Below are 24,183 nucleotides of genomic sequence, written 5' to 3'. Positions count from 1 at the left end.
ACACTGTAGGGAAGATATATTGTATAGACCCGAAGGAGAGTGGCAAGGGCTTTACTTAGAAAAATCTGCTGGCATCTGTAAATTGGCTGAGGTTTCCAAACAGAGTGGGAGACCGTAATTCTCCATTGTAGGACTTAATTTAGAATTTGGCTCATAAAAATTGAAGTTTCTCCTGTAATATGAATCAAGCAGCGTTTTGTGGGTATGACCATCTCTGAAATGTTGAGGCATTTATCTTTATTTTTGCAATGTATAAATTTCTCCAATGTATAAATCTCTCCATGTATCTATGTGTACAGTTTATTTACTTGTTTTATCATTTTTATTACTACTATAAAAAATGAATGTGCTTTTTCTCTTGAAACCTCAAACGTGTCCTCAGCTCAGCCTTTAGAATAGCCTTTAATTCTAAATGTTATGCCGAATGTTATTCGGCTCAGATTTTTTTTTAAATTTATTTATTTGATTATTTCTTTTAACTTAGCTTTAAATTAACAATAGATAAATATTTGCATGATATTCTTATTCTTATTATTCAGGTCTCTTATTCTATCAGAATTTTTATTTCTTTAAGAGGTTTTATTCACCTTGTTTTTCTTATATAAAAACCCTATGTTGCAGCTGCAGCCTGGATCCTTTGCACAGAGACTCTGGTGTGAGTTTTCACAAGATGGTGGGTGAATTTCTGACAGGGAGACTTGGTGAACACAGTCTCTTTCCAGAGATCAGGGTCAGGTCGCTGTATGTCTTGGAGATGGCATCAAAAGTGGCAGTACAACCCCTGGCAGAGGTGTAGCAGTCATCAGTACCAGGCATCAGCAGCAGCTTGTTGGGTACAGAGGCTGAAACGGTGTCAGTACCTCTGAGGGCAGGAATGAGACACAACAGCACAGAATCATAGCATCCTGTCACCTTGAAAGGGACAGTGTGGAGCTTGCCAATCTTGTTCCCTCAGTAGCTTCTCCACACAGAAACAATAGAGAGCTTGGCCAGGATGATGTCCCCTCCATAGCAGTGGCTACCTCCCCGATAGTAACAAATGCCTTGAACCTCGGCTGCTGGCCAGCATGAGTCAGTTTCTGTACAAACATGATCTTCAAAGCCTCTTCTTTGAGTGATGCCCCCAGGAAAAAAAATCAATGATCTCAGATCCCTTGATAGCCAGAGAAAAGAGCAAAGTCTCCTCCAGGGACTTGACCTTCATGTCCTTGACCAGGTGGCCCACCTTGGTGACCAGGATCCACTCCATGTCTTAGGCCTTATCTCAGAGGCCACTGCAGAATCCTTCCTGGACTGCAGCCTCCCATTTCCAGGCCCCCAGGGCCTCTGGACCCTCCCACTACAACATTTGTTATTTTCCCAAAGAAACCAGAATTTTCATTTCTTAATGCTTCTGAAATGCGCAAGTTGTTGGGCTAGGAATTCCAATTCACTATTCACTATTTAGAAGTCTGATCTCCAGTCCAGCATTTACTATCACATCAAAAAAAAAAAAAAAATTTACAGACATGATTAAGATTCCCAAATATTCTGTTTACCTTTTTTTGAAAATTATAATAGCTTTTTAGTTAAGGAAGACTTCCAAGTTCCTCTAAATTATTAATTGTGCCTTAATAATTTATTTAATATTCTATTAATTTAATAATTAAATTAATATTGATTTATTTAATATTCTCTCATGTCTCCTCCATTAACTGAACTTTCTTAAAGATTAATTCTTTCGTTAGTTCCAGCTAAGATTTCTCTTTATTGTTATGATTTTCCTTAATTTTTTTATAGTATCTCTATGTGCAGGAGTAATCATTGGACAGGATTTAGACTAAATACACTGTTTTTACTGTTTTTCTTGTTTTCTGTTGTGATTGTTTTGATTACAATAGTATTTTATAATTTCAACTATGAATGCCTTCAAATAGGCCATGTTCTAATTTTCATATCTCTACAACTTCCAGTGGTCTGTCATTCAGCAGAAATAATACAGACACTTGTTCCAATCCACCCTTTTAGATATTGAATTTTAAGACTTTAAATTATGGGTATGCCTTGGTTAGATTAGGTGTCTAAAAGCCATCACTTTGGACCATATTAAATCTCCTGTGGTCTGAAAGCTGGAGTTTTCTGATGGGAGAATACTAGTTCTGGTGATTGTGCAGGGCGTAAAGAAGGACCTTGAGAGATTTCCTCAAGGGTGAATGAACTGCTTTTTTTTTTTTTGGAAGCATGACATCTTTGATATATCAGAAGAATCTGAGCTATTTCACTATATTTTCTTAATCTGGTTATATGTCTGGTCATAAACTTTGTCCATTTTTCTACAGAACTATGCAAACATTTTTTTACGAATTCATCAGATCCTGTTATGAAGTATGAGTATTAAAAATATTGCAAGTATCTTTCAACAAATTATTTATTATTTGTTTATGTGATATTATTCCCCATAGAACTATGTGAGCTTAAACTGTCACATTTCTTTTACATTTCTAAGATTTTGAATTATATTTTTAGGAGGACTTTCATATTAAATGATTTAAATATTTTTATTGTTTGTTTTTGTTACAATCTCTGTGTTTTACAAGTAGATCTGTAATCAAATTCATAATTTGTATATTTTGTGAGGGGGGGAACCTGATTAGTTTAAATAAATCACCAATACACTAATATAGCTTTAAGGAGGTCTGCAAACTTAAGTGCCTGCAGGTGCAAGGAAAGCATGTAAATGTGTAAAGACATTGTAGTAGAGTTCATTGACATAAATTTGTGTACATGTTCCTTATAATGTGTTCAAATTTATTTTTCAGTCAACTTTTGCTCATAGTCTGCCAGTGTAGATTTTTTCCCTCTTTCTGAGCTATTCTGCAATATTTACCCCTTTAGCAGATTTTTGGAATCAATTTCTCAAATCTCATCAAATATATTATTGGGATTTTGACTGGAATTGTGGTAAAGTTATAGATTTCTCTAAAACATAGTATATTTTCTCCAGAGGATATAGTATATTTTTCCTCCAGCTTCCTTATTTTAAGCCTTCTTCTAGATTATAAAAAAAAAAAAAAGTTTCAGTGTTTTCTTTTTTTTCTCTCTTTTTCGTGTTACATTTTTTTCCTATGGATTCTACCTTTAAATCCATTTTAGTTTCATGACAAATTTTGAATTAATTTTTTTGGATTATATATGAGATAAGAAATAATAAAACTTGATTTGAAGACTTGATAATATACCTGTGAAGTCTGATGACCTTGTAAAGAAAGGTTTTTGAACAATAGCAATAACCTGGAACTAGATTTGAATTTACTGTAGCAATGGAAATTGTGGGGTTGAAGTTTTATATTAAAAGGACACTACAAACTTTTTGTTTGGAAGAAGAGTATAGATGCTGATTGATAATCTGGTTTTATACATTCTTAAAATATGAATGAACGACTTCTATATGTAAAAAGTAGAAAGCCAACTAATAACTTTTCTCCTGCAAAAAAAAAAAAAACAGGTAATATGTTATAACTCCAAAATGAAATGAATTGGTGGAAATCTGTCAGAAAACCACCAAGCTTCCTCAGATAAATAGTTATGGTTGTAAATATACAATTTAAGATGAATAATGAAAAATACTGTTCCAATTTTCATATTAACATTTTAATTAATTAATAGTACTACTTTACAAAAATTATCTACAATAGCAATTTGAATTGACAATCAAAAAACTTTAAAATACTGGTACACTTAAACTCATTATTCAACTTATTGATGTTTTATCTAAGTAAATAGAGAATTATTTCTACATACTACAATACTGATTACATAATTTTGTTTAATAGAAAAATGAAGTAGAAAGAGAGGAAGACAGATAATACCCCAAAATAAGGGCTCCTGAGGAGTAAATATATTGTATGTCCTTGATATACCATTATAAAGTTATTAAAATCATTGTTGTAGAGAGTTTACAAGCTTAAAAAAGTCCCTAAATTCTAATGCTGATTTAAAAGCTAGACCTCAGCATTACAAAAACTGTAATTCTGTGTATAATAAAAAGAAAAAATAATGAACAGCTAAATGCTAAAATATTGCATGCTTATATTTCATCCAAAATTTATCATTTTTAAAACAATATTTAAGATGATATTGATATGACCTGAAAAGCCTGCTTCTTTATGGCAGGAAGAAAAAACGTTTCCTTGGGAATTATAGTCCTCAGGTTTAAGTCATATATTGCCTACAAGTTTCCTGAAAATATCAAACTCTGTATCTTATTTTGTAACTCAGCAACCTACACTGTGAATGCTCTATAACTAATCACCAATGGGAGTGTTGCTGTTTTTAACTTGTTGAAGAACTTTATTATGGTAAAAATAGGTGTTCAAGGTTCCTATTTCACACTTCAGATTTGTAAATCAAATGATGTAGTTCTTTGGGAGAGCAAAAAGTATTTTCATCCAAAGGAATGAAAATTAATCTGTCTTTATTTGCGTGTTAGCAAATGAGTGTTTGGACCTTTTATCATATCTATATGTAGGAAAAAAAACAGTTTGTAATTGACATCTGGATCAAGACTGGAAATTTTTAGCAGAAGTGGTTGGAAACTGTTCGATGGCTTATGAAGAGTAATTCCACAGTCCTACTGCAAACAGGGGGCTTCATAGTTAAAGACAGAAACCACATCAAAAACAAGGAGAAGAATACTAATTGCATAATCAACCTTAAGATCTATATCATTATTTAGTAAGTCATCTGACAATTCCTCAACCAGCAAACTACAGTGTAGAGTTTTCTGTTGACAGCCATGTTGAATATGTTGGAGAAAAATTTCATGATTGCAACACATGGGAAATTTATGACAGGAATTTTAGGGAATGAACTCACTGGACTCATAAGTTGTATTGCCTGGATTAGAAATCAGAATTTCTTTGGATGACTTCTTTCTTACTAGTCTAGCCTTTAACAGAATCTGTTGATTTGTTGCTATCAATTGTAAATGTGTTTTCAGTTCTGTCCCAGGAAATCCCTGACACATGCTAAATGGGACCTACATATTAGCCAACCTCCTGAGCACTTACTTTGCTACTTATCTTGCTGCATTTTATTTCCTGAAGATTGCCAATTTCTCCTTTTTTTCCATTGGCTAAAATGGAGGATTAACAAGGTGGGTTTCAGAGTCTACTGGTTTCTGTGCCTTTCCTGTTCATGAGCTTTGCTTTGTCACATAGCTTTGATGTCTTCTGGTATCATGTCCAAAAATATAAAGAAATAAGGCAGGGTTTTTTCATATGAAACAAAATTTTATAGTTAAACTATTATTATCTTTATTTTTTTTTGTCCCTCTCTCCTGTATTTCCTCTTTTTTGTTGTTCTCTTTTTTGTGGAAATGCATGAAGCATATTAAGTTTAATGTCGGGCATTTCAGAGATCCCACGGTAGAGGCCCACATCAAAGCAGTTACTCTTTTTTTCTTACTGTGTCTTTTGTCCTTTCCTCTGTATCAATTTATCCTTTTTATGACATTTGAGAGTTTGGGAGTTGGGGGAGTATTTTTGTTTTGTTTGCTACAGAACAAACTGGTTGTGATATTTGTTTTGTGATAGGAATTCTATATCCTTCAGGTCACTTGTGTGTTGTGATTTTTGTAAATGTCCAAATGAGAAAAGCCTGAAGCTTATCCTAAAAAGACAGGTACTCTAAGCTACACAGATAGGCCTGCAAGAGAATTTTGTAGAATATACCTGTCTTCACTGGATTCTTCTTTTGTATGTGCACTGTGACACTGAGGATCACATAAGTTATTCCTAGACTTGGATAGAACTCTAACCTAATAAAAACAAACAAACTAAAAAAGCAAAGAGAAAATACGTCAGAGGACTTCAAGCTTAGTTAGAACTTTTATATTATTTTTTTAAATTTTTTAAAATATTTTTATTTTTTAATTGTAGTTGGACACAATACTTTTATTTTTATTTATTTTTATGTGGTGCTGAGGTTTGAACCCAGGGCCTCATACGTGATAGGTGAGCACTCTACCGCTGAGCCACAACCCCAGCCCCTTTTATATTTTTTAAAGTATTTACTCACAACAATCTACAGAAGATGGATGTTGTCAGAAATTAAAGGTCATCAAAGTAGAATGAGTAAGAGATAGTGAAACGTAACCAAGAAAAAGTTAAATAGAAAACATATTCACAGAACATTGAAAGTCACTGATTATTAATACTGAGTTGCTTAAAAGTTAGGATGGTGGAATCAGTGTTTTGTGGAATTATGAAGTCAATATGGATCTGCAAAGTAAACTATTGTTCAGAAAGTCATAGTTTATGCCAAATGTGCCATTATCGCCAACAATTTATTTCCTTTAGGAAACAACTTTGTCTCTCTAATATGGATTTAACCTTTATTTCATATTTTGCTAACTTTTTACAATAAATTTTTATTCATGAATATTTTTGACACTGATGTAACTAACCACAGAAATTAGATAGTCCAGATTTTGTGGAAACTGTTAAACAGCTGTCATGACAGCCTAGGTACTACTTCCTGAAATTTGATTATAATAGCATATTGTAAAATCTAAGCAATGAGGAGTTACCATATATAGAATGCACATTGTGTTGTTGGAAAAACAAAATGCCTGTTTCTCCTCTACTTTCACACCACAATAAACAGAAGATTTCTGCACTCTCAAAAGTTATGAGGACAAAGGTCAAATATCTTCCCTCATATATGAAAGCTAGAATAAAATAAACACAAGGGGGAGCAAAGGATAGGATATTATAAAGATAAAGAGAAGATCAGTAATGTAGAATAAGGAAATCAAGAGGCAGTGTGAAGAGATGGGAAAGGAAAGGAAATGCAGAATGAATTCTTTAAAAATCATGTTATGTGCAAATATAGATAGGCCACAGGGAATTTCACTTTTATGTGTAAGTAAAAGAACCAATCAAATGTAAAACCAATCAAATGTAAATAAATAGATGAGCAAAAAAAAAGTCTAACAGAGTAAAGATAACATGGGAGGGGAGAAAGGACAGGAAGCAAAAAGAGGGGGGAAAGAGTGGGGATCGTGAAATGAAATCAAATTCTATGATTTTGTTAGGATGAACCCAACTACTATGTATAACTATAAAGTTCTAATAAACAAAATAAAATAGAATAAAATTAAAAGTTATGGGAGTATTTCTCCACCAGTGACCAATGAGTTCCCCAATAGCAGATATTTCTGTCACTATCTACACTCTCTAACACTATCTACCTAGAGATCAAGTTGCATCCCTCACAGTGAATGTTCAGTCCAAAGACTGCTCCCCACTTCAGATACAAGTTGCAAACCCCAGGTTAGTTTTTCCTAACCCAACAGCTATCAGTCTGGATTCCCACAGTCCTCTCTTTAGGTTCCATTAATTTGCTTGGCCCACAAAACTCGGGAAATATTTCCTTATGTTTATCAGCTTTAAAAGATTTTACAGTGGACACAGACAAAGAGATGCATATAGTGAGGAATGGGAAAGGTGCAAAGTTGTTGTGCAATCTCTGGGTGCACCACCCTGCAGAACCTCCACCACATCTTCTGCTGCCTTAAGCACTCTGAACTCTGTCCCTTTGGGGTTTTAATGGAAATGCCATGACTTAGGTATGATTGCTAGCAGACTATGCACAGAAAACTAGCAAGGCCTGCCTGCTGAGATTCTTTTTTTGCTCCCTAAATAGCATGTTTTCCTCCAGGGTATGAAGCAGGACCACACTGGAATGGGGAGGACCTATTATCAAACAAAGTAGATCAGGGAATTTCTTTATAGCCAGGAAAGATACGATTTTTCTATAACCTGTCTTAGAAAGTTATAAACCAGGAACTATGGGGATTTGCATTACTGGGGATTGAACCCAGGGGTTCTCTGCCTCTTAGCTACATCCCTGGCCCTTTTTATTTTTATTTTGAAACAAGGTCTTGCTAAGTTGCCCAGGCTGACCTCAATTTTGATTTTCCTGCCTCAGCTTCCCAAGTTACTGGAATTACAGGTATGTACCACCGTATCTGGCTTGTACAAAAACTTTTTACATTTTCATCCATAGCTCTGCTGGTTCAGAGGGAAGAGGATCATGCTGCTTGATATATACTGTGTTTTTGAACCACTTACATTCATTGTGTGGTTAGTAAATATTCCCCTAAGACTCATAAATGTAGTTTTATCTTGCTTGTTCTTAGTACAGAATGAGGACACAAGAACCACTATTAACTTGTGTCTATTTTATCCTGTAAAATATTCAGCCATAGGGAACTTTTTCTTATCCAACCATTGTTCTTCCTCAGATTTACATTACTGAATCTTAGCATAAGAATAAACTCACTCTGAGGAATTTCCACTTATTGGAAACTCATCAAACATTCTCCAAAAACTACATAGGTTAACTAGATAAACTAAAGCCACAAAATTCCACACCCTCAGCTTAAATAGAAGATAGAAAATAATAAAATGTTCCAGTGATTTCTAAATAGAAAATTGCACACCAAATTCCCACAAAAATCTCTATATCCCCCTGCTGTAAGCCCTGTGGAGTTTGGTGGTGATGGTCATGGCATGGAAGGTCCCTGGAAAATTTGTGTGAAAGACACAAAAGTGGAGTGAGGATCTAAGAATTGACTAATCTCTCCCTGAGAAGAAAAACATCCATCTTAAATGCAAAAATTCTGAAATAATCCTGGCAGATGATAACAAGGACCACACAGAAGGGAATTTAAAGTGTGCAGTTTCATAAAAATTGCTTTTGGAGGATGAAAAGGAGACAAAAGAAGGGAATGACCCTGGGGAAATCTAGGTAACCAAAGAAAACAAGAATAGTAGTCAGTTTGGACTTAGGATCCTAAGCCTGAGATGATTACATCTGCAAAGCCCCCTTTTCCAAATAAGGTCTCATTCAGAGGTACCAGGTTTAGCTCCAGTACTTTTATCCTAAGAAAAGATACTTCCACCAATTACTCTATCCTAATAAGAGTTGGAGCTCTACATGGAGGGAGTAAGTGGAGGGAGAATATCCCTCCTTAAAATTTATTTTCTTCTCAGGTGCTATAATCAGGTGGGTCCTGAGACATTTGTCAGTTTGATATGCAAACAAGACCAGACAGGACACAGAATAAAGGAGGAGACCCTGGAGAGACAAATACTTTCCCCCTGTTTTCCCTCTGATATATTTTAGAAATGAGATCTCAAGTCAAATGGGATGTTGTGGCTCAGGAGTGAGGAGGTATGTGATGCAGACCTAGTTGGGTCTTTCTCCAGATGGAAAAGCCCAGAGGGCCTGAGCCAGTGTGGTAAAGAGAGATTTACAAATGCTGAACACAGGACTTCTAACCCTTAAGATTCCCAAAATTAAAGCTGTAACCAGTAGGGGATTCTGGCTATATTTAATCTCAAGAGTCAGAATTTATAAGGAAACATAAAATTTAGTTCTAACTTATTACTTTAAAGTTTTAGAAGAGTAAATTTAAACTTTCCTGTTAGAAGAAAGAACAAAATGATGTCATAGAATCTTCTCATTTGCATTTTAGCAAATGTGAGTTCAGCCTTCAGCTAATCTGAGAAATTCAGCCTGAGACAATGGCAAAAAGATATATTTGATAATCAATCTGATACAAGGATTGCTGTTTAGAAGGATTTTGTGTTTGGAATGACTTTTATGGAGCTTCCAGTAGTGTTTGCTCACATCAGGGTTAAATTTTTTTGGTCTGAAACAGACTCCAAAATAAAAGCCCAAAGAAGAGTATTTTCAACTGTTGTATCATTTTCCAAAAGTCATCTGGAAAACAATCATTCAGTTTTGACAGAAATAATGAGAATGTACTTCTGATATGTCAAGTGAATTCAAAAAGTTTTTAATAATAATTGAAAGTTTAGAATCCATAATAAGGATTTGGGGAAATGGATTCATTGGATTAGTAATTTGTACTGAATAAATCAAAACCAAGAACATCTTGTTTGACTTCATCCGAAGTGTTTAGCTACCTCCAGAATTGGAAATGCATACAGTCTTCCTGCTTTTACCATCAGTCTTAGAAGGGAAGAAGACCAATTTGCAGGTGGTACACAGTCCATTAAAACAGAATGAAATAAGAAAAAGTATTCTTTTTAGTTGAATGATTTAACAAAGATACTGAATGCAAGATAAATATTCAAATAACAGAGATTTCTTGGATTTCAACATAAATGCATTAGAAAACATTGCAAACATCTTTCCCCATTTCTGAAAATGATCAAAAGCACAAAGAGCCAAGAAAAATCTTTTAAGTAATAAATAGAAACTGTATTCTTTAAATTTTGAAACACTGCATGAGTTATACCTAAGAAGACCCAAGTAAATATATAAGTATACTATTGGAAATTTAAGATTAAGTATATGGTAATACCAAATCTTTCTTTATTATAATTTTATTGAAATTCCATTTAAAATAGATTTAGTTAGGAAATTTACAAAAAAAATTGCAGCACATCAACAAATATAAAGATGAAATAATTGCAAAGTACTTGTTTTGGTTTTCTTCCCTCTTTCCCTCCTCACCCCCAGTCTTTCTCTTTCAAGATGAAAAGCACTTTAATTTCTGAATGCAGAATTTCTATGGATCCACTACATTTCTAGTTGAATGTGGAAATTCACAAAATACCACCACATTCATTCTGAACATTAGACATTTATTGGAAAGTGTTTTATGAATCAAAGTATAATTAATCTTGGTGAATCCTATGTGTGTATGAAAAGAATGTATATTCTGGAGTTATAAGTAATCCTCTGTAAGTGTTGATTTAATAAAATTACTTGACAGTGTTCTTGGAATTCTCTATACCTTTACTGGTGTTTTATCTATTTGTTTCGTCTATAAGTATGTGGGGGTGTCTTAATCTGTGCTATAAAAAAAAAAACCTTAGACTGAGTGATTAATAAACAATAGAAATTTATTTCCTTATAGTTCTAGAGTCTGGGAAATCCAAAATCAAGACATCAGCAGATTTGAGTTGTGAATGCTGTTATCTGCTTCCAAGATGGCTCCTTTTGCTGTATCTCTTGTTACTGCTTCTTTCTGAAATTGTATCTCTTGTATTTGTACACAGTTCATTCATAGCTGATATAGCACACAAATTTTGTCGATTCTAACATGTGTAGTCCATATGAAGATTAAGCCTGTCTGTTTCTTTTTTCTTTTCAAAATGTCATTCCTGGACACTCCCAAGCCTCATCGTGAGCTCATTCTGTGATTACGCTCTTGGGAGTCATGCCAGTGTTAACAGCAACAAGCTCTTCTCCTCACTAAAGCTCCATTTATTCATTTTTAAGAAAAAGGTAAAGATAGTTCCTGTCTTAAAGACTTGAAGCCTTATTGTGAAGTTGAAATGAAAAAATAATAAAGAAGTATTTAACAGCGCTAAGAACATAATATGGGCTAAATATTAGATTTTACTTTTAACACTTAGATCAATATACTGGTTTCCTTGAGTGTTTCCTGCTTTTTATATTAGAACACAAAATCCGTGAGTCAAAAAACCTTTGAAAGTCCATCTGCCCTCAGTGGCCAGAAGCAAGCATGGTATACTTTGACACTCAGGAAATATTCATTGAATAAATGATGGATGGATGTGAGCAAATGAAACTATGCTTTCATGTTAAAAGTGGTGAACATTATCTTCTGAATTCCTGGATGCAACAACTAAGAGTATTGCATAAAAACATTGCAACAACTCTGTGAGATAATATTTGTGAAACTTACTATGCCAACAAAACAACTAATTTTTTTTTTTTTTGGTACCAGGAATTGAACCCAGGAGTGCTCAACCACTAAGCCATATCTCCAGCCCTTTCTTTATGTTTTATTTAAAGACAGGGTCTCACTAAGTTGTTTAGGGCCTCACTAAGTTGCTGAGGCTGGCTTTGAACTTGATCCTCCTGCCTCAGCCTCCTAAACTGCTGGGATTACAGGCATATACCACCATACCTGGCTAGAACTTACATTTTAATTAAAAGTTTAACTAATTTTTCAGGATAAGCATCTACAATGACTACATTAATTTGTTACTTCTATATGCTAGTTTTTCCTTTATATATATATTTAAACTGTGATCATAGACAATAAAAATGATGGTGATTTGATATTGAAAAAGATGAAGTCCAATGTTTGTTTCTGATATGTTTTTTATCCTGTAGGTCTAGTTTGGCACTTCTACTCCATAATTCAGTTTATTAAATATAAAAGAGTCTTAGAAGGACAAGGAAAATCTATAAAACTGAAACTTTCATTTGCATATTAACAAATTATAAGTAGGCATCTGTCTAGATATATGTTCCATAGACTAGCTAAGTTATATAGAAATAACTGGATCAATTTCTGTGAAGACGTTTCTGATAGGATCACCAGTCATTCCCGAGGCACTTTAAAGTCTTTATTTAAAGAAAGAGAAGAAAGTCACACTTCCCATCAAGCTGCTAATATATGCTTCTTTTTGGAGCAGGTAATTGAAAGCAGATGCAACAGAAGTGACCTTGGATATTGAAGATATGCCAAGCGTGGTAGAAATCCTCTTTTTTGTCACAACTACTCAGTACTGGGGGTTTTGGGGAATGAATTTATTGGACTTGTAAACTGCATGGACTGTGTCAAGAATAAGAAGTTCTCTATTAATGGCTTTATTCTCACAGGCTTGGCTATTTCCAGAGTTTCTATAATATGGTACATAAGTTTTGATGGAGTCATAAAGTCATTCTCTCCAGATATGCATACTTCTAGTGACCTAACTGAATATTTTAGTTACTTAGTTTGCTGCAGTCTGGCTGCAGCAAAATAACCAGGGGGTGACGAGCAACTTGTATAGATTGATACAGCAGGAGTGGAAGCCGTTTATTGTAGGACCGGAGGGATATATATACATTCCACACAGCTTATCTTAATTAACATAAACTAGATACAGCAGTCGACCAATAAGGAATCTCCACACTTAATGGCTCGCTGGCATTACTTCACAAACCACTCTCTCTGGCAAAATGCCAGGTGCCATCTTGACTTGTTTACAGACTCTAACATTAGTTGAATGTTTTAGTTCCTCTATCACTCGAATATCTGGTTTGCTACCAACCTCAGCATCTTCTATTTCCTGAAGACAGCGAATTTTTTCCCACTACATATTTCTCTGGTTCAAGAGAAGAATCAATAGTTTTTGCCTTTCTGATTGGATGTTTGTGTCATGGTTACTTACTTTTCTACAAGTTGTGAAGGTGATTAATGGTGATAAAATGAACCATAGAAACACATCATAGCTGTGTCACCTACAGGGAAGTGATTTCTTACTTAAACAGATTTTTCTCAATCTGGGAGTCACTCTCTTCTTTACAGTATTCCTAATTACCTGTGTCCTATTGACCGTTTCCCTGTGGAGACACAAAAGTCATATGCAACTGAACAAAACAGGATTCGCAGACCTCAATACAGAAGCTCATGTGAAAGCCATGGAAGTTTTAATATCTTTTATCATCCTCCTTATCTTGCATGTGATAGGCATCCTCATAGAAGCAGTATGTGGTAGTAAGCCAGAAAACAAACTGCTATTTACTTTTGGTTTCACAACCACAGCCATATATCCCTGGGGTCACTCCTTTATCCTAATTCTAGGAAACAACAAGCTAAAGCAAACTTGCTGGAGGGTACTGCAGCAATTAAAGTGCTGTGAGAAAGGAAAAAATCTCAGAGCCTCAGACAGGCTTGCACAGAAACGTATGTTCCAGGAGAATAATCCACTGAGAAAATCCTCAAAGACCTTTCTCCTTCCTTTGCATCACATTCTTTTATTGTTCTATAACCGTGTTATGGAACTTCATTCAATTTTCCATGATATGTTCTACTATGTCTCAGAGAATATCTCTCTCTGATGAGATTTTAGTCTCATGTGCAAGTTCCTGACTCTTCAACATCTTCTCATACTCTTCCCAGAGGAAAAATGTCAGCCTGGAACTATTCTAGGTAAAGACTATTGTGTTGGGAAGAGACATTTAAAACAAGCCTCTGTATTGTGCTTTGCCCAACTGCCCTGAAGCACCAACCCCCATCTTCTTCCTCAGGAAGATCTACAGAAAAAGAAACCAAGACAGAAAATCTTGATCAATCTTGACAGTTAAGATATGGACTTGAGGAACAGAAAAGGATGCTTTTTTTGTGTGTGCAATTTTAATAATTTAGAAAGTTACTTTTATATTCACTGTTAAAATCCTAATGTGCTTTTAAAAAAAAACTTGGGTATGTTTGTTAAAGTACGAGTAATCATATTGGTGAAAGTGAAAATTAGTTAGAGAAAGAGTCTGCCTTAGAGAGAGGGGATCAGAATACCTATGAAATGAGTCTTCAGACTCCTCAGTACAGTGATTTGAGATGAAAAGTCAAGAATCAAATCAGTTGAGTAAGGATTCTGCCACATCTACAGATCCACAGGACTCAACATGATCTCTGACCAAGGGACAAAAGACTGACCAAGGAAAAGGTCAGGAAAATAAAACGTGGCCCAGGGCTCCACAGGCACATGGGCATAGGCATATTCACACACAGTTCCAGGAACTGGAAGAGCATATAGAGAATATTGAAATTATTTTTAACAGAAATGCTAACGAAAATGAATTTGATATATTCCTTGCAGAATTGGTAAGTACTCTGCAGCAATAGTGAACCAATATTTTAATAGTTAAAAAAAAATCCATTTATTCCAATCTCAAAATCACTCAAGGTTATTATTTTTAATGTTGCTACTTAGGTTATAAAGAGTTTTGAATTTGTATATATTTGATTACTAGGGTGTTTACAAATTTTTATAGGATTTAAACATTTTAGGAATTACTTTCTCTTATTTTTTCAAGTCTTCTGGCTATTCTTACCAATTTTGTGATTATACATTAGCACTATTATATGTTAGGATTTTTTTCTCTTAATTAGCTCTTTAGCAAATAATTTGTGGTGTTTGTAGAAATGCCTTTGTAATTTAGATTTAAAAAAATCAAAATTTACAAGTTTTATTCATGATTTCTTCTAGTGTTATTTTTGCCAATATTAATTTATTAATTATAGATTATTTTCCCTTTTTCAATAGTTCCATTTTCTACTATAAAACAATGTGATTTTATTGCACCTAAAATTAGCACAGAAAAGCATGAAGGAGAAATTGATTAATCATGTTTGAAATATTTAACCATTATTAGTATATTTTAAATAAATTTTAAGATAGGTGGATAGATAATAGGTTGTTGCTTAGAAATCTGTTTCATACATTATATATATATATATATATATATATATATATATATATATATATATATATATACATATACTGAATAATTAGGTTTCTTATGCCTGAGTAGTAGAATTATAGATTATTTTTATTTTCTTAATCTTTTATAAATTGTTCACTTTTCTATGAAACAGTTTGTGAAATCAGAAAAGATAGTTAAATAAAAGACAAAAGACATGAAAAAAAAGTCTGTTTGGTTAAAGTTCTTTAATAAATGAGAGAAAGAGCCAAGCCATATGGGAAGGTGGCATATGCATGTAATCCCAGTGGTTTGGGAAGCTGAGAAAGGAGGATTGCAAGTTGAAAGCCAGCCTCACCAACTTAGTGGGGCCCTAAGCAATTTAGTCAGACCCTGTCTCAAAATAAAAAATTTTTTAAAAGGGCTGAGGATGTGGCTCAGAGGTTAAGTGGCCCTGATTCAATTCATTGAATGAATGAATGAATGAATGAACAAATAAAAATAAATAAATAAATAAATAGGGTTAGGGTTGTGGCTCAGTAGTAGAGCACTTGCCTAGCATGTGCGAGGCCCTGGATTCAATCCTCAGCACCACATAAAAATAAATAAATAAAATAAAGCTGTTATGTTCAAATACAATAAAAAATCAATATAAAAAAATAAAAATATAAATAAATGCAGTGCCTTCCTCCGTGTTTCCATAAGCTCTGTAAGTACCAACTCAAATGTCTGCTGTCTTTGTTGGTCTGATAATTTACTGTGTTGTTTACACTGACTTTTGATTTTGTTAGCTTGGTTTTTCTCATATTTTGTGTCTTTATGGACATAGTGCATATTGCCAGGAAGGATTTTACTTTGTCCATAAAGACTGACTAAGGATCCTATCTTATTTTGGACTTCTTTAAACTGAATTTTCATTTTGTAAATTTTTAGACAAATCAAATTCTAGAGTAAATTATAGTCCCAAATATACATGTATGCAAGGCTACAGTAGAAACTCAAAACAACAGAACTACCTTCCCTTCCATTCCCCGCTTTAATCTTTGGCTGGGTGTCCTTGTTTTTGCGTTTGCCCATTACTTTCTTGCCTTCCAGAGATCCTGGCTCATTGATGGTGTCCAGTCTAACTTCCAGCTCTGGAGAGGCCCATGCATGCCTGGTTTCTTATCTTACATGCACATTGTCTATAGAACTTGAAACTCTGGTTTCAAGACAATTAGTGATGCCCCAAGGAAAACTCTCTTTTTCAGGATTTGCACTTTCCCACCATTTTTACAGTGCATTTTTTTTTAAGAGAGAGAGAGAGAGAGAGAATTTTTTAATATTTATTTTTTAGTTCTCGGTGGACACAACATCTTTGTTGGTATGTGGTGCTGAGGATCGAACCGGGGCCGCACGCATGCCAGGCGGGCGCGCTACCACTTGAGCCACATCCCCAGCCCTACAGTGCATTTTTTAAAATATAAAAACAGTAAGTATTTTTTTTTCTTACCTCCTGACAGTTGGACCACCCACTTATTTCTGAAAACATGTTTTTCAGTTTATTTGTATATTCTGAACTGGAAGCATTTCTGCAGACATGTGGTTAACTGTACTTTTAAAAGCAAAAGTTGGCCTTCTTTTATCCTTCTTTTCAATCTTTACTTTTTTTTTAATAAATGTATTAAAAACTTTGAGTTTTTTTTTTTTTTTTTTTTTTGAGGATGGTGGAATGTGATGGACATCTTTATCCAAAGTACATGTATGAAGACACAAATTGGTGTGAACATACTTTATATACAACTAGAGATATGAAAAATTGTGCTGTATATGTGTAATAAGAATTGTAATGCATTCCACTGTCATTTATTTTTAAAAAAATCAATTTAGAATTTTTTAAAAAATAAAAAATTTTTTAAAGTATTCAAAACTGTTTTCTGCCTGGATATCATATGCATTCTACAAATGTTGGCACATGGTTTTTATATTTTAATTCAAAAATTTTAAAATATTCTTGGGCTGGGGATGTGGCTCAAGCGGTAGCGAGCTCTCCTGGCATGTGTGCGGCCCGGGTCCGATCCTCAGCACCACATACAAACAACGATGTTGTGTCCGCCGAAAACTAAAAAATAAATATTAAAAAAAAAATTCTCTCTCTCTCTCTCTCTTTCTCTCTCTCTCTCTCTCTCTCTCTCTCTCTCTCTCTCACTCTCACTCTCTCTTTAAAAAAAAATATTTTTTATAATTTCCTTTAAATGCCAAGGTCATTTAACACAGTAATTTTATAGCTATGAGATTTATTTTAGGTAACTTTTTTTGTAATGATATTCTATTTCACTGAAGTTGGGTCAGACAACATGTTTGTATGATATTTGGCATAGGATATATTTATTTGGCCAGATAAAGATTTATTTTTATGAATGTACCAAGTTTTCTTAAAAGAGTTTTATATTGCCAGTGTTAAATTTATGTGGACCCTATTACTTGTATTACCTCTATCTTTGCATAATGTATACCAACTTGGAAAAGTAAAGTTAGTAAACATACACTTTAATTATTGATTTGTTTGTTTTTGTTCATTATTTTTTTCAATTAAAGTGGCCTTGAACTGGAAGCAATACTGATATTGCATTTGCATTTCAAGGCATTACTTTTTTTTTTTAACCATAGATTGAACCCATGGGCACTTAACCTCTGAGTCACATCCCATCCTTTTTTATTTTTTATTTTAATACAGGGTCTCACTAAGTTGCTGAGACTGGGCTTTTAACTCATGATCATCATGTCTCAGCCTCCTGAGCAGTGAGACTACAGGCATGTGCTATAGAACCTGATTATGAGCATTACATTTTTACAATTATTTTAACTCATATTGAAAACCTTCTTTCAATACTCCAAAACTTATGCATGCTTCTGCTTTGTTTTATTTTATCTGTGCTAATATTCACTAATTTTGTTACCTTGCTTTGTATTTGGTAACATTTCCTCCATCCCTACATTTCTCTTTTTTTAAATGTCTCTTATAGAAAACAAATTTTTAGTTTTGATACTTTATTTAATAAGATGTTAAAATTAATTATCATTGACTAATTATTTTTGTATTCATTGCAATGTGATTATATTATTTTTCTTTCTACTGTCCCATCTGTTTTTTCTTTTTTATGCTTTTTTTTCTGTTTTGTCTTGTTTTGTTTTCTCCTTCTTTCCTGTTTCTACTGATACCAGAATTTCATATGCTGAGTTAAACATCAATACTTTCTCTTCACTCCAAATAAAGTAAAGAATTTTAATTGGTTTTATCTCATACTTCATCGTGTGTGAATATGGTCTGGAGTTTTATGATCTTTATTTATATATTTATTCAAAAAACTGTGATAAAATATGTATAACAAAATTTATCATTCTAACCATTTAAGGGCATAATCATGTGACATTTATTATATTCACAATGTTGTGCAGCCATTACACTATCTCCAATACATTTTTATCATCCTAAACAGAAATTATGAGCACATTAGCAATAATAACCCATAATCTTCCCTCCCCCCACCCTGTTCCAGTGATCTGTAGCGTACTTTCTAGTTTTATGAATCTGACTATTCTACAAATGTCATTTAAGTGGAATCACACAAAATTTGTCATTTGGTGTCTGGATTATTTCACTCAGCATAGTGTTTTCAAGATTCACACACTAATCAGATCCTCATTCTTTTGTATGACTGAATAGCATTCCATTCTATGAAAACACTACACTGAGTGGTATTACTGGACCAAACCTTATAATTCCAATGTTTAACGTTTTGAGGAAACACCAAAGTATTTTCCACAGTAACTGAACCATTTTACTTCCCTTCTAACGAGGGTACAAGGGTTCCAGATTCTCTGCATCCTGACCCACACTTGTTTTTCCAGGTTTTTGTTATTTGTAACTCTCCTAGTTGATTTGAAGTGGGATTTCTATTTTGATTTGCATTCCCTAATGACTAATCTTCAGAGGGAATGTCTATTTTTTTATTTCTCTTTTCAAAATTAGGTTTGGTTGTTTTTTGTTTTTGTTTTTTGGGGGAGTACCAGGGATTGAACTCAGGGCACTCAACCCCTGAGCCACAATCCCCAGCCCTATTTTGTATTTTATTTAGAGACAGTGAAGTAGAACAGTTGAGGTTGGACACCGAAGCATAGCAGGAAGCAGACCTATTGGCTGCAGCCATGTTCAAAAGGGGGGCTTTTTGCCTCCTTCAAATCATCCCTTTGAACCCCGAGTTTAGAAAGTTTTAGAACTTTATGTCCAGTGTGTAAGGGGAACGGCTCAGGGACTCACAATTTGTGAAAATTCACATAAAAGTAGCTTTTTCACTGTTCTGGGCACCCAATTCAGGCCTAGGACATTCTCTGTGAAAATCAGTGTCTGGGTAAGGGAGTTTTTCTCCTCTTTCCTTTGAAGAGCTGGTTTTCAAGGATTTCTCCACTCTCCTTTAAAAATGTAAATGCCTCTGTGAAGGTCTTGGGTTAGTCTTAACACTCTGCTTCAGCAAACATCTCCTGCCTGAAAACTCTGTTGTAGAAATTCTTGCTGATAGTCTAAGTACAATTATGTTAAACAGAATTTTTGAGGATCTCTGGAGAAGCTTAATTAAGATTTTCTGTGAAGAAGGGGGTGGCACTACAACAGGATCCCACTGACTTGCTTAACGCCTTGCTCTTGCTGCGGATGACTTTGAACTCACGATCCTCCTGCCTCAGCCTCCCAAGCCACTGCAATTACAAACGTGTACCACCACTGTAGGTTGTCTTTTTTGTAACTGAGTTGTAGCAGTTTTATATGCATTCTGAATATTAAACCTTTTTCAAGTATAAAATCTGCAAATATTTTCTCCCATTCTGTAAATTGTTCAATTTATTTTACCAGCTTTTGATGCAGAAAAGTTTTCATTTTGAGTTGAGTCCAATTTATGTACTTTTTGTTTTGCTTATACTTTTCATGTCATATTTAATAATTCATTGTCAAATCCCAGATTCATAAAGATTACCAATAGATTTTTCTCTTTTAATTTTTATCACTTTGGCTCTCTCTCTTTTTTTTTTTTTATTGTTTGGCTCTCTTATTTATGCTATTGGCTCATATGGAGTTCAGTTCTGTATATAGTATAATGTAGGATCCAACTTTATTCTCTTGTGTAGATATCCAGTTATCCCAGCAGCATTTGTTAAAAAGATTGTGTCCTAATGAATTCTTTAGCTTCCTTGTCAAAAATCAATTGACCATAAGTCAATTTAAGAGTTTATTTCAGGACTCAATTCTATACCTTTGGTCTCAATGTCTGTCCTTATGCCAATACCACAGTCTTAATTACTGTAGCTTTGTAGTCTTAAAATCATTAAGTATGAGTCCTCCAACTTTTTTCTTTTTAATGTTTAATTTGGAATGGAATTTAGGATCTCTATAATTCCATGAATTTGAGAATCAATTTAATGTGTTCTCATAAATGCCTATGGGAATTTTAATAATGTATTTCACTGAACCTGTAGCTAACATAGGGTAGTATTGACATTCTAACAAAAGTATCTTCTTATTAATGAACATTTACTTGTGTCTTTTTAAATTTCTTTCAGCAATATTTTATATTTTTCAGGGCATTAGTATTTTGTTACCTTAGTGAAATAGTTGGTTCTTTTGGATGTTATTATAAATAGGATTTTTTTTTAATTTAAAGAATTTTCATGACTGGTATGTAGAAAAACAACAGATATTTGTGTGTTGATCTACCTTGAAATTTTAGTTTTATTTACCTGATATCCAGATATAGTTTTTTAAGATTTTTTTCAAAAATATCAGACACTATAAACTTTGCAAAATTCTTTACTAAACTTTATTCCCCATATGTTATATGGGCTTATTCTAACCTCATTTCAGCTTTTACTGATACATCTTCCAAAACTTTGGGGAAAGGGTTTCTGTATACATTCTGAAACCTTTATTGCTGTTTCATATTGAAAGATGTTAAGTAGCCTCTTAGAAATTAAATAACAATCACAACTGAAATTCACAGCAAAATCATAACACATGGAAGGCCTATGGATAACAATTGATGTAGAAACGGGTGGAGATTTGGCAACAGAGCTTATACTGATAGGAAAATTCCAGCTGATGCGTGCACAGGAGGAGAAATTTTAGAGGGATTCTAGAAATGGCAGACCCAGATGCCATCAAGGGAGACTCACACCCTAAGGAAAAGATAGGTTGCACTGTGAGTAAGCTTAGGGAAGCAGCAAGTTTTCAGAAGGGGAGAAAGGCTTCACGGGGTGCTGAAGCATTGTTTCTTCAAGGAATAAGACAATATAAATCAAGAAAATGAGAGAAACAAGATAAAACTGTAAGATGTGAATCCAAAAATTAGTACCATCTCATAATCAGCAAGACTGAAGCAATTCAAAAGGACCCCAAGAACTGAGAAATAAGCAAAAAAGACACCCAGAGCCCTTGAACTACCAGATCCTTTTGCTGGTAGTTGGTATAGGAATAACAATAAAATTTAAAGAAGAACTACCACAACAATTACAATTGCAAAAATAATATCTGCATACATGTAAAAATACACCATGAAGAAAGCAGGTGTATTTTTGGGGAACTAAAAGGGATTAAAAGTGAGGAACATTATAAAAGTTACTTCATATACAGACAGATACAACAAAAAGCAGATAGCAATCAAGAAAAAAAGAGAGATAATCACCTTAGAAATAAAGAGAATTTTAACTTGCACAAGAACACACCAGCTCAATAAAATACTATAAAAGCAATAAATGACAGAAATGAGCAAGGGAAAAAATGCTCACAATAAAAAAGGATAATAATACTAAAAAGAAAGAGACAAATATGGAGATTTGAGATGAAGAAATAACTGAATCTCTGAAAAGAACAAAACCAAGTATTGAAACAGAAAAGGATGCTCAAAAAAAAAAGCTTTTCTAAAATAAATTACTTTACTTTATATATTGGAAAGACATAGTATCCATAGAAAATTAGATTCAGAAAAGTCACCTCAGATCTTATAACCTAAGACTTTATTTTTTTTTAATTTTTTAAATTAGTTACACATAACAGTACAATGACCTTGACATATCATACATTTGAATCATATAAGACTTTAAATATAAAGAAAATGGTTCTGAGTCAATAGACAAAAAGACCAAATCTGAATATATAACAACAAACCCCACCGTGATGTATGTTAGAATTACTGAGATGCCACAAGAAATCAACCTCAGAAGTGGGTCAGCAAGGCAAAATCTGTACTTCTGCAGAAGGGTGCGCCCACAAAGGGAATCCAGGGAGTAAGCACACCTGGGTGGGCAGTCAACCAGTTTTTATCCCTAACAATGCACTGCCCCTTACTGTGATAGTAAGACTTTGATGGTACAGTCTATGTAATTAGCTAATTTGAAATTGGGGAGGGCACGGAAAAGGGCTCCAGGTATGATTGAACACCTGTTCTAGACCACATGGTTACCTAATTTAAAATGGCTCCGGTATACACTTGAAATTTCAGTTACAGTAAACATATTTGTGTTGCATTACAGCTTCAACTTTGATAGAAAAGAAAACAAATCGTACATGTGTAACTACAAGGCATTAATAAAAAGTATGGACAATAAGTAAATAAGATAAATAGAAATAATGGGGGAAAAATCACTTGCTTGTGGAAAAAGATTTATAGCATGTACAAAAAAATAAATCCTCTGTTAATAGAAATAATGGGGGAAAATCACTTGCTTGTGGAAAAAGATTTATAGCATGTACAAAAAAATAAATCCTCTATTGTTTTATGTGCAATGAAAATATACCAATAAAAAATATGGAAAGACAAAAAATAAATAAGTCCTCTTTTGCAATCCAAAACTGATTATTCAGTATGAGTTTTAGATAGATAGATAGATAGATAGATAGATAGATAGATAGATAGATGAATAGTATAATACCTAACAAAAAATAATAGAGAAAAATCAATAATCTGCCAGTGCAAAAAGTGAGTCACTATCATTTTCCTTAAGACATGCTGTCTCAGCTATCAAAGCTATTCAGGCAGTGAGGGAATGTTTCTCATAGGTAAAAACTTGTGAAATAGTGCATTCATTAGTGCTGTAGGAGAAAGAGAATAAAGACTTCATCCAATCAATAGAGGTTCAGAGAGTTTGGGCAAAAATAATGAAGGTGAAATAAAATATATTTAATCATAGATGGCCAAAATCAAGAAAGGAGGGCTGGTGAGTGATTGCAACAAAGAGGTAATTTTTGTGTAAACTGATGATGGGAAAGTCCAAGTTCCTGTGCGCCCTATGAGGAAGTGTAGGAAGAGTGATCTGGAAGCCACAAGGAGGCACACAATGTCCCCAGCTTTAGGCTTAGTGGTATGGGAGGAAGAGTAAAGAGCTGCTGCATAAAAGGGAATTAGGGAAGGTAACACCTTCAGAGAGAGGCAGGATGTCCTTCTAGGGTATCAAAACAAAGAGGTGCGTGGAGAGAATTCAGTGATGGACAAAAGTTCATGGGCACCCAATTACCCATTGTTTGCAATCTATCTTTTTTTTTTTTAAAGAGAGAGTGAGAGAGGAGAGAGAGAGAGAGAGAATTTTTAATATTTATTTTTTAGTTCTCGGCGGACACAACATCCTTGTTGGTATGTGGTGCTGAGGATCGAACCCGGGCGGCACGCATGCCAGGCGAGCGCGCCACCGCTTGAGCCACATCCCCAGCCCTGCAATCTATCTTTAACATATCTAGCAATCCTTCCATTTTGAATGTCAGTAACAATCATTCAAATTCGCAGAACCTGTGATTTTCCTGCTTCTGGAAACCACAGATCCCTGTTATCACAGTTAACAGGCATTTACTGTCATCAGTGCTCTTTCTCACAGGTATTATTATGATGTCAATTAAGAAGCACACAGACTGCTGCATCACAT

At 34.1% G+C, this 24,183-nt stretch overlaps 1 protein-coding gene and 1 pseudogene across 2 annotated transcripts in view; one reads left to right on the top strand and one right to left on the bottom strand.

Annotated features, from left to right (window-relative positions):
- Positions 1-610: 610 nt before the first annotated feature.
- Positions 611-1,249, bottom strand: LOC308658180 (small ribosomal subunit protein uS5-like; annotated as a pseudogene). Its single transcript has one exon. The product of its transcript is annotated as a small ribosomal subunit protein uS5-like (transcript).
- Positions 1,250-12,451: 11,202 nt separating this feature from the next.
- LOC308658179 (taste receptor type 2 member 7-like) overlaps positions 12,452-24,183 on the top strand; it is a gene marked incomplete at both ends in the record, with an annotated part of 37,228 nt that continues 25,496 nt past the window's right edge. The window contains 2 exons of the mRNA XM_081310789.1: positions 12,452-12,470; positions 12,562-12,688. Coding sequence (XP_081166915.1) covers positions 12,452-12,470; positions 12,562-12,688 — 146 coding nt within the window. The remainder of the gene's footprint in view (positions 12,471-12,561; positions 12,689-24,183) is intronic.

Source organism: Spermophilus citellus (assembly GCF_964194105.1).
Source record: "Spermophilus citellus genome assembly, chromosome: 10".
Taxonomy (NCBI): Eukaryota; Metazoa; Chordata; class Mammalia; order Rodentia; family Sciuridae; genus Spermophilus; species Spermophilus citellus.
The sequence above is the reverse complement of the archived record's forward strand: the minus strand, read 5'-3'. Positions and strand labels throughout refer to the sequence as shown.